Source organism: Bufo gargarizans, chromosome 2, assembly GCF_014858855.1.
Source record: "Bufo gargarizans isolate SCDJY-AF-19 chromosome 2, ASM1485885v1, whole genome shotgun sequence".
NCBI classification, from domain to species: Eukaryota; Metazoa; Chordata; class Amphibia; order Anura; family Bufonidae; genus Bufo; species Bufo gargarizans.
The window spans coordinates 520690694-520707211 of NC_058081.1; the positions used below are offsets into that span (position 1 = coordinate 520690694).

At 50.0% G+C, this 16518-nt stretch overlaps 1 protein-coding gene across 1 annotated transcript in view; it reads right to left on the reverse strand.

The window, feature by feature from the left end:
* The window catches only part of CCDC77 (coiled-coil domain containing 77), a 44066-nt gene that overhangs the window by 22443 nt on the left and 5105 nt on the right, over positions 1-16518 (reverse strand). The window contains exons 2-6 of the mRNA XM_044281391.1: positions 7149-7214; positions 6496-6715; positions 3261-3403; positions 1509-1605; positions 25-103 (exon numbers count right to left, since the gene is read on the reverse strand). Of these exons, the coding sequence (XP_044137326.1) occupies positions 25-103; positions 1509-1605; positions 3261-3403; positions 6496-6715; positions 7149-7214 (605 nt within the window). The remainder of the gene's footprint in view (positions 1-24; positions 104-1508; positions 1606-3260; positions 3404-6495; positions 6716-7148; positions 7215-16518) is intronic.

Consider the following 16518-nt stretch of genomic DNA (forward strand, 5'->3'; position numbering starts at 1 on the left):
AGCGTTTATTTTATTTTATTTTACCTGTTCCTGACCGGCATGGACGGTGTTCTATCCTTTCATGTGGATCTCCTGTCTGAATGGAACGCTGGGGTACAGTGACCTACAGGAGGGAAATAAGTAAAAAGTAAGCAAAATACAAGCACTAAAGCGCACAGACTGTAATGACACCTACAGTCCATAGTCCGGTATTGCAGAATATAAGAAGGAGGAAAAGACAAGCCAGTGATGATGTGGTCTGTTGCTGGAATTGGTCATATTATAAAAAGACTGGAGAACTACAAGATGAACAATCCCCTTAGGGGTTGTGTCACAAACAGCGTTTTGCTATTTTTTTCCGCCAAAAATACATCAGAACGCAGTGCATTTTTCATAGTATTTTTCGCACTTCTGTTTCTTTTTTCTCATATGGCATTTTTTTCAAAAGGCAGAATACTCTAGTTATAGAATTTTTTGCAGGCATTCCCCCCAGACTTCTCTACAGGAAAAAAAAAGCCTGGAGGAAAAAAAAAAAAAAAAAAAGCATGTAAAAAAATAAATAAATGCGGGACCAAAAAAATGCACAAATTTCATAATGATTTTTGCAAGCCCCAAAAAAAAAAAAAAGGGTACGAAGGAAGCCCGAAGGTGGCCATACACATTAGTCTAAAGTTGCTCAAAACTGATAATTTCAACCAAATGGAATGTTTGTTTTAGCCAACCAATGACATAGTATTATCGTTTAAAAATGTAATATTTTCGTATGATATTCCGATGAAAGAATGTCCCCAGAAAGCTCTTTTGTTCATTGCGAGGCTTCATTGATCGTGTATGGGCCCAAGATCAAGAACCGCAGGGTTCGAAACACTTAGAAAAGACATGGTGTTGTGCTACATGGTGTCATTTTATCTGTTCAATAAAACCTGTAAGTTTTATCAAGGAGCTAGAGTGCTTGATCGCTTTATTGTGTCCTATTCTTGTCCATTTTGCAGACGGCAAAACGGATACAGTCGTATGAATGGGGCCTAACAGGCACCATGTACTAAAACATGTATGGCCATATCTGTGCAATGAACATTGACCAGATGATTGTTTGGGCTCATTCAGACAACCGTATGCATTTTGTGATCTGCAAATTGCGGGTCCGCAAAACACATACCTACTGTGTCCGAATTTTACTGAATGCACATGGCAAGCCAATGATAGAAATGCCTATTCTTGTCTGCAATTGCTGACAAGGAGTCATGCTCTAGCTTTTTTGTGGGATGGGTGAATGGAAGAACGGATATAGACAGCACATAGTGTGCTGTCCGCCTCTTTTGTGGCCCCATTGAAATGAACGGGTCCGCATCTGTTCTGCAAAGTTGCGGAACAGATGCAGACACATAAATACGGTCGTCTGAATGAGCCCTTTAACTGCTGTTCACCCGTCAACTAACTTCTCTTTAATGTGTATGGCCAGCTTAATACTTCTACCTAAAATCCTGTCTGGAAAACTATGGAAGGATTGCTGAATCATCGATCCTCACCTTGTTTGGTGGCTCCTTGTGAAAATAAGTGATTTCTCCACTGCCGGTACCAACCAAGGCAAGAAGTTGCTGGATTTTTTTCCTGTCCTCCAGTTCTCTACAGTAAAATACAAGAATATGAAAGGTCCTATAATGCTACATGGAATTTTATGCATCAACCAATAAATCTGTAAATGGGCCACCCCAAAATGTCAGACATTTAGGGAGATGGGAAGTTGTGCGCTACATATTCTATTGATCGTACAAGCTCTCACTGGTGCTCACATTTATTCTTACAGACATATCATTAATGTACACCACTGCAACCAATTACAGTATATTGCTTCAATACATCCAAAAATGGGACAACTTAGAAAATGGTCTTAAAGGGGTTGTCTCACTTAGAACATTAGTTTATATGCTAAATAGAACGCTATGATAAAGAACTTACTAATATACTTCTTCATACTATATCGTCTCCTCCTCTAGTAAAGTGTCATTTACAAAATGCTTGTTGTCATGGGTTACGGCCACAGCTGCAATCCAACAGCGGTGGCCGCGTCTGCTCAGTTGGTTGTAAAGCTACGTCTTCAGTGGTGGCTGGGATCACAGAAGCGAGCGCACATAGCCGCTCATGCGCAGTAGCTCCCTACCATCCCGGCCACCTCATGTACTGTGAGCTGCTCCCGGCAATGGTAGAAACCTAGGAGCAGTTCAAGAGAACAAAAGAGGGCGACAAGCAAGTGAAGCCACCGGGAGGCTGCGGTTTTACTCGGCAGACTGAAGGTGCTTTTGACTCATTATCATCCTTGGGAGTGCGCACACCCAGACAAGGGGCGGGGATACTGCTTCCAAGCGCCGCCAGTCACACTAACAGGCCCCACCCCCTAGAGAGCCGAAAGTCCTGCACTGAAGAGGTGAGACAACCCCTTTAACAAATCTGTTTTGTTTATACAGGTCATATTCAGACCTAGGTACTTTCATGGTTACAAACTACAAACAAACCCTACCTGTTCTGATCCTGTAGTCATGGGCTCTGTCCCCCTCCTCTGTCAGCAGGTTATCAAGAAGAGGGAGCGGAGTAACATGACTGCAGGATCAGGCTACAAAGGGTTTATCCGACACTCCCGCTGACCACGTGCATGAAGGGAAGGCGTGCACAGTGCGTAGACAGCGCCATAGGCAGCGAGCAGGAAGAGAGAAGGGAGACCACACTCTGCGCACCTTCCCTTCATACAGCTGATTGGCGGGGGTGTCAGGTGTTGGACCTCTGCCAATCTGATATTGATGACCTATCCTTTCCATACATAACACTAGTCTAAAGGTGGATTTACAGAGGGAGATATTGGGCAGATTATCGTGAACAAACGTTTCAGCGAATGCTCATTACCGACAATCTGCCCATGTACAGGTACAGCTGATGATCCAATGAACGTACAAGAAACGTATTCATCAGGTGAATCGTTTCTGGGCAGCAGATCGTGGTGTCTAAACAGGGATCTGCTGCACAGAAACAATGCAGCTGTAATATTGTCATACCATGGAGGAGAGGAACCTCTCCACTGAACACTTCCTTCCTGACAATTGGCTAAATCCACCTTAACAGGAGAGAGGAGGAGAAGCAGCTTGGCAACAGTCCCACAATGCCACTCTTTATCAAAGCCTGAGTAATTAATCATGTTTAGAAAAATAAAAATAAAAAAATTGATTAAATAAATAAAAAAATCTAATTTATAGAAATCATCAGTTACATCGCTGTCAGAGACCCCTGACCTGATCTTTAGCCTGTCATTTTCGGAGTACAGCCGCAACACATGCTCACGTTCCTGGAAGAGGTAAACCTGCATATCGCTCAGCGCCCTTTGAAGCTCTGCAATCTCCTCTTCGCGTTGGCGCATCTCCCACTGAAGCTTGTGCTGTCAATGAGAAGCAACAGTAACTGTTCAGTTGACATATTCTGTATTACGTCACCCATGAGACTGCGTAATTGACAGAGAATCAGGTTGTCCTGTCTGCAGATAAAAAAAACTGGAGAACAAATTTGTATAAATGGCAAGGACTGGGCTCCCCCGCTCACAATGAGCTAGAGCAGGGGTGGCCAACCTGCGGCTCTCCAGCTGTTGTAAAACTACAACTCCCAGCATGCCCTGCTGTAGGCTGATAGCTGTAGGCAGACTGGGCATACTGGGAGTTGTAGTTTTGCAACAGCTGGAGTGCCGCAGGTTGTCCATCCCTGAGCTAGAGCAAAGAACGCTCTGACAGGCTCAATGCGACCATGAATTACATTTGAATACTGTATTTTCTTGGCAGCATTTATCACCATGGAGGACATTTTGATATTCTAAAGCAGTGATCCCCAACCAGTAGTTCACAACGCTTGCTCAGATTATGTAAGTGTAGGAGAGAGGCCTGCTGCTGTTGTATGTCTAACGACTGGACATGGGAGCCAATAGCTCACTACACACGGTTTATTCTCATAGGCCACTGGGGGGGTAGATAATGTAAGTACTGAGGTACCATACGTACTAGGGGGATTAAATCTACCGAGGCCACTTCAGAGGGGCATTAAACCTGCTGGGGGTGCTTCAAAGGTCATTAAACTTGCTGGGGGTCTACTTGGGGACTACAAAGGGCATTATAACTGCTCTGGGCACTTTAGGGGACCATTATAACTACTGGGGTCACTACGGGGGCATTATACCTACTGGGGTTAATACAGGGTCGATTATAACTGCTAAGGACACTATAGGTGGCATTATAGCTCCTAGGAGCTCTATAGGGGGCATTATAACTACTGGGGCCACTACAGAGGGAATCTAAATTTTCAGCCATGAAAATACTGAAGTCTAAATATAGAACCCACTTGACAGCATGCATATGGTTGTCACTAACCATAAGGGCTCATGCACACGACCGTATGTATTTTGCGGTCCGCAAAAAACTGATCTGCAAAAAATACGGATGACGTCTGTGTGCATTCCGTATTTTGCAGAACGGAACAGTTGACCTCTAATAGAACTTTACTATTCTTGTCCAATAATAAGACATGTTCTATTTTTTTTGCGGAACGGAAAATACGGAAAAAAAAACCCAGGACAGACACGGAAAGAAAATACGTTTGTGTGCATGAGCCCTAATCCAGATTTTGAAAGACCAGCAGAAGACATTAAGCACTGGGTCTCTCTGAACTGTTCACTGTTATTTTTAAAAGTTCCAGATGTTTCCTGTTGGTTCATGGCTTCTACAATCTCTTAGTGTTAAAGGGGTTATCCAATTTCAAGAACCCCCCCCACCACACACACACACACATGTGCCGGGCCCCTCACCGGTAATATACTTAACCTGCTCTCCTCATCGCCGCTGCTGCTTCTCCCTGCACACGGATGAAAACATCCAGTGTTGGCTGGAGCAGCCAATCGCAGGCGGGGACGAGCCTCCCTATCATCACCCGCGATGCTAGGGAGGCTTGCCCCCCAACAACCGCCCCCCCCCCCCCCCCAACACCGGATGTTTAGGAGCAGTGTAGGTATATTACTGGTGAGGGGCCCAGCACATGTGGGGGGTGGGTTTCTTGAAACTGGATAACCCTTTAAAAGGGATTCTGTCACCTCTCATAACACAAATTCAGATTTTAAACCAGTCATGCTCCACAGATTACCTTGAATCGGCTTTGCTGTTCTATACTGTAATCCGTCCAGTATTTTTGCTGAAAAATGACTTTTATAATTATGCTAATTAATCCTGAAGGTGCCCAGAGGGGCGTTATGTTCCACTTTGTGTGCCCAGTAACGCCCCCCTGCAGTGCCCAAAACGCCTTCCTCCTGAATCCCTGCACTGCCCACAGCGTCTCATCCCTCTCCTCCCCCTCCCTGACGGCCGAGCGAAGTCTCGCGCAGACGCAGTACCCACTGAGGGCTGCGCCAGTGCGATTTGCTGGAGACTGAGGGCAGGAGCTTCATCGTCGTCACTGGGCATGCGCCGAGCCCAGTGACGTCCGATGCTCGCTCTTCCCTCAGTCTCCAGCAAATCGCACTGGCGCAGCCCTCAGTTGGTACTGCGTCTGCGCGAGACTTCGCTCGGCCGTCAGGGAGGGGGAGGAGAGGGATGAGACGCTGTGGGCAGTTAGGGATTCAGGAGGAAGGCGTTTTGGGTACTGCAGGGGGGGCGTTACTGGGTACACAAAGTGGAACATAACGCCCCTCTGGGCACCTTCAGGATTAATTAGCATAATTATAAAAGTCATTTTTCAGCAAAAATACTGGACGGATTACAGTATAGAACAGCAAAGCCGATTCAAGGTAATCTGTGGAGCATGACTGGTTTAAAATCTGAATTTGTGTTATGAGAGGTGACAGAATCCCTTTAAGGGTCCATTCACACGTCCTGTTTTTTTTCATCCTGAAAAACGGTCCGTTTTTTGCGGATCCGTTGTTCCTGAAAATGTTTCCGTATGTCATCCGTTTTTTGCGGATCCGCAAAAAACGGGAACATGTATACATTTCAATAATCAAATAAAGTTGTTTGGATTTCTTTGAAAAAAAATTGAAAAAAAAATAAAAAATAAAAAATTGTTATGTGTTTCCAGGAACGGAATCCGCAAAAAACGGATGACATACGGAATGACATCCGAATGTCATCCGTTTTTTGCGGATCCATTGACTTTGTATTGTACCAGGATCCGATTTTTCAGGACAAGAATAGGACATGTTTTATATTTAAACGGACATGCGGAACGGAACAACGGAAACGGACAGCACACATTGTGCTGTCCGATTTTTTCCAGGACCCATTGAAAATGAATGGGTCCAGATCTGGTCCTGATCTGTTCCTGAAAAAACGGAACAGATCAGGAAAGAAAAAACGGACGTGTGAATGGACCCTTAGTGTTGCTTGCAACCATCCCTCTGTTTTGAATTGGAAATACACCTAAGGTGGGAACACCCCATTAATGACACTGTATACATCAAGAATGGCTGACATGAGCTCATCACATCCCATCCTCATTCACCTGTTCTTCATAAGTAGCTTTGTACTGTTCCAGCCTCTTCACTAGATCTTCATGCTCCTCATCAAATTCTGCAATCTTCCTGCGGTAATACTCCAGCAGCTCGCGGGACGGTCGCAGGTATGCCAGGCGCTCATTAATTGGCGGCAGAGGGGTGGAGTCAACTCGCTGAGGGGTAAAGCTGTAGGATACAGAGGAGTCTGGAGTGTGGGGGGCTTTGTACCTGAGAAGAAGAGGAGAAGTGAAACCAGAGAGGCCTCCTCTAAGAGTCAATTTGTGGTGCCCTATCATCCACCATGGTTTTAGCTGCTGCCAACATCCCATTTTTGAAGGCAAGCGACGTCACTGTCACATTAAGTGGATTACTCTTTAGAAATGAAATGCACCCCAGTGATGATGACCTGAACATGGTTTGGTGGAACCACTGCCGGTGTAATGCTTGCTGTAGCACACTGACAGAGAGTTGACCATAGTGGACAGCCCTGCACCCTGTCCCCTCATCTCTACTTATATCAGGCACCATCCCTACTTACCTGCACTACATAGGACAATTAGACCCCTTTAAAGGTGTGCCAAAAAGAAATGGGGTAGCAAAGAAATATTATATCACATTATGGCATACAGCCAAAGAACTGTGTTGCATCCCTGTGGCTCACCTGCTTTCTCGGTGGTCTCTGGATGGTGACAGTGCCATGTTTGCAATATGCACAAATGAAATGGATCTGGGAAAGAAAAAGAAAACACCACCATTAATAAACCATTATATGACATTTTAATAGCATCATATGATGTGGATTAAGGCCTTGTTCACATTTCTGATTTTCACTGACATGCGCTGTTCGCATTTTCCATGTGCACATACCTATTATCCTTAATGTATTTGTTCACACATGAATATATATAGATATTTTTTTTTTTTTTACTAAAACTTTGGTCTATGATGCAGGCCAAACACGTCCACTGAAGTCTATGGGTCCATGAAAAGCCACCGACATGTCAAGGATGGCATCTGTGTTCTTCAATGTTTCACGTATGAAAGTACTTCTCAGCTGAGCAGTGTCCGTGGAATACAGATGACACACAGAGGACAAAAAACAGACACATGGACCGAACGTGGATATCTTCATAGACGAAACACGAATGGACTTATCCATGAATCTCAAACAAACACAAAGTTTTTTTTTTTAAGGGATTTTCCATGACAAATCGGTTGTAACATTTATCCCCTATCCCCAGGAGAGGGGCAGGGTTGCCACCTGTCCAGTCCTTAAAAATAGGAAACTTTTTTCCTGTGTCCGTGAAAAAAAAAAAAAGGAAGGTGTCAGTGATTTTTTTGAGGGTTGATTAGAATATTTCGGTGGTAATTATAAAAATTTTACAGCTCATAGTAAATGCTGGTAATGAGTTAATATCAGTATACTCTGCTATAGACTTAGATTACTTATAATTTTTATAGTTCATTATGGTTTTCCAATATGTCCGTAAGAAATATTAGCTGTCCGTGATTTTGGGATAAGTTGTCCAGAAAAAAGAATAATTCTGGTTGGCAACCCTGGAGAGAGGATAAGTAGAGGATAAGTATTTGACTGTTGGCGGTCTAACCACTGGGACCTCCAGGGATCATGAGTAGTGATGAGCGAAGCGAGCTCCGGATGTTACATCTGAAGTCGCTTAGTTCAAAACTTCGGTATAATACTGTACGGAGATCTGTCTCCGTACAGTGTTAAAATGTACAGGCTCCCATGAGCCGAAGTCAGTTAATCGCAAATTTGTGCGTCGTCGAATAACTTTGGTAGTTGATTTTAAAGTGGAAAACCACTTAAAACTTGGCTTCGGTTCTGACTGGTACCTCAGAACTGAAGCAAAGTTAGGTTTCAAGTTTTAGAGTGGTTTTCCCACTTTAACAATCAACTACCGAAGTTATACAACAAAATCACGCGCGACTTTGCGAATAACTTACTTTAGCTCATCGGAGCCCGTACATTTTAATGCTGTACAGAGACAGATCTCCGTAGCAGGGGTGCACAACCTGCGGCCCTCAATACCATTTTGTGCGGCCCTCAACCATCTGGTAACAGACATGTATGTTTATGTCTTACGGCTGCTCACATGTATCTTTCATGTATTCTCCCATTAATTGGGAGAACTAGAAGTGTAACTAGACATTTATGATACATACTATACGTTCAATATGTCACAAATATATTATTTCAGTTGGTAATACCTATTTAAGTTTTATTTTCGGCCCTTGGAATTGGTTTAGGCTGACAATGTGGCCCCCAACCAGAAAAGGTTGTGCACCCATCCCGTAAAGTATTATTCCGAAGTTTTGACCGACACTGAACTGCCCATGTGAATGGTGCATACTAGGGCTGCACGATATGGGAATTTTGTGCGATTGCGATTAGGGCCCTAAAAATTGCGATAACGATATGCGATGCAATATTTTAAGGGAATTGTGCTAGAGGTCTATTTGCTTGGATTTTCCCATATGAGCCGCTGACGCGGCTGGGTATGACATAGTTGTTGGCGATCTGTGGAGGGCGCTGTGCTGTGGGCGATCTGTGGAGGGCGCTGTGCTGTGGGCGATCTGTGGAGGGCGCTGTGCTGTGGGCGATCTGTGGAGGGCGCTGTGCTGTGGGCGATCTGTGGAGGGCGCTGTTATGGGGGAGATCTGTGGAGGGCGCTGTTATGGGGGAGATCTGTGGAGGGCGCTGTTAGGGGGAGATCTGTGGAGGGCGCTGTTATGGGGGAGATCTGTGGAGGGCGCTGTTATGGGGGAGATCTGTGGAGGGCGCTGTTATGGGGGAGATCTGTGGAGGACGCTGTTATGGGGGGATCTGTGGAGGACGCTGTTATGGGGGAGATCTGTGGAGGACGCTGTTATGGGGGAGATCTGTGGAGGACGCTGTTATGGGGAGATCTGTGGAGGACGCTGTTATGGGGAGATCTGTGGAGGACGCTGTTATGGGGGAGATCTGTGGAGGACGCTGTTATGGGGAGATCTGTGGAGGACGCTGTTATGGGGGAGATCTGTGGAGGACGCTGTTATGGGGGAGATCTGTGGAGGACGCTGTTATGGGGAGATCTGTGGAGGACGCTGTTATGGGGAGATCTGTGGAGGACGCTGTTATGGGGAGATCTGTGGAGGACGCTGTTATGGGGAGATCTGTGGAGGACGCTGTTATGGGGGAGATCTGTGGAGGACGCTGTTATGGGGGAGATCTGTGGAGGACGCTGTTATGGGGGAGATCTGTGGAGGACGCTGTTATGGGGAGATCTGTGGAGGACGCTGTTATGGGGGAGATCTGTGGAGGACGCTGTTATGGGGGAGATCTGTGGAGGACGCTGTTATGGGGGAGATCTGTGGAGGACGCTGTTATGGGGGGAGATCTGTGGAGGACGCTGTTATGGGGAGATCTCTGTGGAGGATCGTGTGAGGACGCTGTTATGGGGGAGATCTGTGGAGGACGCTGTTATGGGGGAGATCTGGGAGGACGCTGTTATGGGGGAGATCTGTGGAGGACGCTGTTATGGGGAGATCTGTGGAGGACGCTGTTATGGGGGAGATCTGTGGAGGACGCTGTTATGGGGGAGATCTGTGGAGGGACGCTGTTATGGGGGAGATCTGTGGAGGACGCTGTTATGGGGGAGATCTGTGGAGGACGCTGTTATGGGGGAGATCTGTGGAGGACGCTGTATGGGGGAGATCTGTGGAGGACGCTGTTATGGGGGAGATCTGTGGAGGACGCTGTTTATGGGGGAGATCTGTGGAGGACGTGTTATGGGGGAGATCTGTGGAGGACGCTGTTATGGGGAGATCTGTGGAGGACGCTGTTATGGGGGAGATCTGTGGAGGACGCTGTTATGTGGGGAGATCTGTGGAGGACGCTGTTATGGGGGAGATCTGTGGAGGACGCTGTTATGGGGGAGATCTGTGGAGGACGCTGTTATGGGGGGAGATCTGTGGAGGACGCTGTTATGGGGGAGATCTGTGGAGGACGCTGTTATGGGGGAGATCTGTGGAGGACGCTGTTATGGGGAGATCTGTGGAGGACGCTGTTATGGGGGGAGATCTGTGGAGGACGCTGTTATGGGGGAGATCTGTGGAGGACGCTGTTATGGGGGAGATCTGTGGAGGACCGCTGTTATGGGGGAGATCTGTGGAGGACGCTGTTATGGGGAGAATCTGTGGAGGACGCTGTTATGGGGGAGATCTGTGGAGGACGCTGTTATGGGGGAGATCTGTGGAGGACGCTGTTATGGGGGAGATCTGTGGAGGACGCTGTTAGGGGGAGATCTGTGGAGGACGCTGTTATGGGGGAGATCTGTGGAGGACGCTGTTATGGGGGAGATCTGTGGAGGACGCTGTTATGGGGAGATCTGTGGAGGACGCTGTTATGGGGGAGATCTGTGGAGGACGCTGTTATGGGGGAGATCTGTGGAGGACGCTGTTATGGGGGAGATCTGTGGAGGACGCTGTTATGGGGGAGATCTGTGGAGGACGCTGTTATGGGGGAGATCTGTGGAGGAACGCTGTTATGGGGGAGATCTGTGGAGGACGCTGTTATGGGGGAGAGCTGTGGAGGACGCTGTATGGGGGAGATCTGTGGAGGACGCTGTTATGGGGGGAGATCTGTGGAGGACGCTGTTATGGGGGAGATCTGTGGAGGACGCTGTTATGGGGGAGATCTGTGGAGGACGCTGTTATGGGGGAGATCTGTGGAGGACGCTGTTATGGGGGAGATCTGTGGAGGACGCTGGTTATGGGGGGAGATCTGTGGAGGACGCTGTTATGGGGGAGATCTGTGGAGGACGCTGTTATGGGGGAGATCTGTGGAGGACGCTGTTATGGGGGAGATCTGTGGAGGACGCTGTTATGGGGGGAGATCTGTGGAGGACGCTGTTATGGGGGAGATCTGTGGAGGACGCTGTTATGGGGGAGATCTGTGGAGGACGCTGTTATGGGGGAGATCTGTGGAGGACGCTGTTATGGGGAGATCTGTGGAGGACGCTGTTATGGGGAGATCTGTGGAGGACGCTGTTATGGGGGAGATCTGTGGAGGACGCTGTTATGGGGGAGATCTGTGGAGGACGCTGTTATGGGGGAGATCTGTGGAGGACGCTGTTATGGGGGAGATCTGTGGAGGACGCTGTTATGGGGGAGATCTGTGGAGGACGCTGTTATGGGGGAGATCTGTGGAGGACGCTGTTATGGGGGAGATCTGTGGAGGACGCTGTTGGATTATGGAGGGAGATCTGTGGAGGACGCTGTTATGGGGGAGATCTGTGGAGGACGCTGTTATGGGGGAGATCTGTGGAGGACGCTGTTATGGGGAGATCTGTGGAGGACGCTGTTATGGGGGAGATCTGTGGAGGACGCTGTTATGGGGGAGATCTGTGGAGGACGCTGTTATGGGGGAGATCTGTGGAGGACGCTGTTATGGGGGAGATCTGTGGAGGACGCTGTTATGGGGGAGATCTGTGGAGGACGCTGTTATGGGGGAGATCTGTGGAGGACGCTGTTATGGGGGAGATCTGTGGAGGACGCTGTTATGGGGGAGATCTGTGGAGGACGCTGTTATGGGGGAGATCTGTGGAGGACGCTGTTATGGGGGAGATCTGTGGAGGACGCTGTTATGGGGGAGATCTGTGGAGGACGCTGTTATGGGGGAGATCTGTGGAGGACGCTGTTATGGGGGAGATCTGTGGAGGACGCTGTTATGGGGGAGATCTGTGGAGGACGCTGTTATGGGGGAGATCTGTGGAGGACGCTGTTATGGGGGAGATCTGTGGAGGACGCTGTTATGGGGGAGATCTGTGGAGGACGCTGTTATGGGGGAGATCTGTGGAGGACGCTGTTATGGGGGAGATCTGTGGAGGACGCTGTTATGGGGGAGATCTGTGGAGGACGCTGTTATGGGGGAGATCTGTGGAGGACGCTGTTATGGGGGAGATCTGTGGAGGACGCTGTTATGGGGGAGATCTGTGGAGGGACGCTGTTATGGGGGAGATCTGTGGAGGACGCTGTTATGGGGGAGATCTGTGGAGGACGCTGTTATGGGGGAGATCTGTGGAGGACGCTGTTATGGGGGAGATCTGTGGAGGGACGCTGTTATGGGGGAGATCTGTGGAGGACGCTGTTATGGGGGAGATCTGTGGAGGACGCTGTTATGGGGGAGATCTGTGGAGGACGCTGTTTATGGGGGAGATCTGTGGAGGACGCTGTTATGGGGGAGATCTGTGGAGGACGCTGTTATGGGGGAGATCTGTGGAGGACGCTGTTATGGGGGAGATCTGTGGAGGACGCTGTTATGGGGGAGATCTGTGGAGGACGCTGTTATGGGGGAGATCTGTGGAGGACGCTGTTATGGGGGAGATCTGTGGAGGACGCTGTTATGGGGGAGATCTGTGGAGGACGCTGTTATGGGGGAGATCTGTGGAGGACGCTGTTATGGGGAGATCTGTGGAGGACGCTGTTATGGGGGAGATCTGTGGAGGACGCTGTTATGGGGGAGATCTGTGGAGGACGCTGTTATGGGGGAGATCTGTGGAGGACGCTGTTATGGGGGAGATCTGTGGAGGACGCTGTTATGGGGGAGATCTGTGGAGGACGCTGTTATGGGGGAGATCTGTGGAGGACGCTGTTATGGGGGAGATCTGTGGAGGACGCTGTTATGGGGGAGATCTGTGGAGGACGCTGTTATGGGGGAGATCTGTGGAGGACGCTGTTATGGGGGAGATCTGTGGAGGACGCTGTTATGGGGGAGATCTGTGGAGGACGCTGTTATGGGGGAGATCTGTGGAGGACGCTGTTATGGGGGAGATCTGTGGAGGACGCTGTTATGGGGGAGATCTGTGGAGGACGCTGTTATGGGGGAGATCTGTGGAGGACGCTGTTATGGGGGAGATCTGTGGAGGACGCTGTTATGGGGAGATCTGTGGAGGACGCTGTTATGGGGGAGATCTGTGGAGGACGCTGTTATGGGGGAGATCTGTGGAGGACGCTGTTATGGGGGAGATCTGTGGAGGACGCTGTTATGGGGGAGATCTGTGGAGGACGCTGTTATGGGGGAGATCTGTGGAGGACGCTGTTATGGGGGAGATCTGTGGAGGACGCTGTTATGGGGGAGATCTGTGGAGGACGCTGTTATGGGGGAGATCTGTGGAGGACGCTGTTATGGGGGAGATCTGTGGAGGACGCTGTTATGGGGGAGATCTGTGGAGGACGCTGTTATGGGGGAGATCTGTGGAGGACGCTGTTATGGGGGAGATCTGTGGAGGACGCTGTTATGGGGGAGATCTGTGGAGGACGCTGTTATGGGGAGATCTGTGGAGGACGCTGTATGGGGGAGATCTGTGGAGGACGCTGTTATGGGGGAGATCTGTGGAGGACGCTGTTATGGGGAGATCTGTGGGGAGATCTGTGGAGGACGCTGTTATGGGGGAGATCTGTGGAGGACGCTGTTATGGGGGAGATCTGTGGAGGACGCTGTTATGGGGGAGATCTGTGGAGGACGCTGTTATGGGGGGATCTGTGGAGGACGCTGTTATGGGGGAGATCTGTGGAGGACGCTGTTATGGGGGAGATCTGTGGAGGACGCTGTTATGGGGGAGATCTGTGGAGGACGCTGTTATGGGGGAGATCTGTGGAGGACGCTGTTATGGGGGAGATCTGTGGAGGACGCTGTTATGGGGGAGATCTGTGGAGGACGCTGTTATGGGGGAGATCTGTGGAGGACGCTGTTATGGGGGAGATCTGTGGAGGACGCTGTTATGGGGGAGATCTGTGGAGGCCGCTGTTATGGGGGAGATCTGTGGAGGACGCTGTTATGGGGGAGATCTGTGGAGGACGCTGTTATGGGGGAGATCTGTGGAGGACGCTGTTATGGGGGAGATCTGTGGAGGACGCTGTTATGGGGGAGATCTGTGGAGGACGCTGTTATGGGGGAGATCTGTGGAGGACGCTGTTATGGGGGAGATCTGTGGAGGACGCTGTTATGGGGGAGATCTGTGGAGGACGCTGTTATGGGGGAGATCTGTGGAGGACGCTGTTATGGGGGAGATCTGTGGAGGACGCTGTTATGGGGGAGATCTGTGGAGGACGCTGTTATGGGGGAGATCTGTGGAGGACGCTGTTATGGGGGAGATCTGTGGAGGACGCTGTTATGGGGGGATCTGTGGAGGACGCTGTTATGGGGAGATCTGTGGAGGACGCTGTTATGGGGGAGATCTGTGGAGGACGCTGTTATGGGGGAGATCTGTGGAGGACGCTGTTATGGGGGAGATCTGTGGAGGACGCTGTTATGGGGGAGATCTGTGGAGGACGCTGTTATGGGGGAGATCTGTGGAGGACGCTGTTATGGGGGAGATCTGTGGAGGACGCTGTTATGGGGGAGATCTGTGGAGGACGCTGTTATGGGGGAGATCTGTGGAGGACGCTGTTATGGGGGAGATCTGTGGAGGACGCTGTTATGGGGGAGATCTGTGGAGGACGCTGTTATGGGGGAGATCTGTGGAGGACGCTGTTATGGGGGAGATCTGTGGAGGACGCTGTTATGGGGGAGATCTGTGGAGGACGCTGTTATGGGGGAGATCTGTGGAGGACGCTGTTATGGGGGAGATCTGTGGAGGACGCTGTTATGGGGGAGATCTGTGGAGGACGCTGTTATGGGGGAGATCTGTGGAGGACGCTGTTATGGGGGAGATCTGTGGAGGACGCTGTTATGGGGGAGATCTGTGGAGGACGCTGTTATGGGGGAGATCTGTGGAGGACGCTGTTATGGGGGAGATCTGTGGAGGACGCTGTTATGGGGGAGATCTGTGGAGGACGCTGTTATGGGGGAGATCTGTGGAGGACGCTGTTATGGGGGAGATCTGTGGAGGACGCTGTTATGGGGGAGATCTGTGGAGGACGCTGTTATGGGGGAGATCTGTGGAGGACGCTGTTATGGGGGAGATCTGTGGAGGACGCTGTTATGGGGGAGATCTGTGGAGGACGCTGTTATGGGGGAGATCTGTGGAGGACGCTGTTATGGGGGAGATCTGTGGAGGACGCTGTTATGGGGGAGATCTGTGGAGGACGCTGTTATGGGGGAGATCTGTGGAGGACGCTGTTTATGGGGGAGATCTGTGGAGGACGCTGTTATGGGGGAGATCTGTGGAGGACGCTGTTATGGGGGAGATCTGTGGAGGACGCTGTTATGGGGGAGATCTGTGGAGGACGCTGTTATGGGGGAGATCTGTGGAGGACGCTGGTATGGGGGAGATCTGTGGAGACGCTGTTAGGGGGAGATCTGTGGAGGACGCTGTTATGGGGGAGATCTGTGGAGGACGCTGTTATGGGGGAGATCTGTGGAGGACGCTGTTATGGGGGAGATCTGTGGAGGACGCTGTTATGGGGGAGGTCTGTGGAGGACGCTGTTATGGGGGGGGTCTGTGGAGGACGCTGTTATGGGGGGGGTCTGTGGAGGACGCTGTTATGGGGGGGGTCTGTGGAGGACGCTGTTATGGGGGATGTGTGCTATGACACATAGGGCCATGAGGGGGGCCAGCATAAGACATATAGCATCTTATGCTGGTCCCCCTCATGGCCCCATGTGTCCCCTCATGTGTCCTAAACTGCGCACATAACTGGCTTTGCGTGTAAAGTATTTTACTAGTGTGTGTGTGTGTGAAACAATCTCTCTCCTATTTATAACAGGTCCGGCCTCTGTACTCACTGTCACTATGAATGCACTGCAGCGAGCTGGCCGGCCGGCGCGTGACTGAGGTCACTTAGTAACGCTCCTCCCACTTCAGGAAGCAGGAGCGTTACTAAGTGACGTCAGTCACGCGCCGGCCGGCCACCTCGCTGCCGCTCGCTGCAGTGCATTGCATTCCTAGTGAGTACAGAGGCCGGACCTGTTATCAATAGGAGAGAGATTGTTTCACACACTAGTAAAATACTTTACACGCAAAGGCAGTTATGTGCGCAGGGCCCTTTAATATATAATCGCGGCATTTTCGGGTCGGCCAAATCGGCAT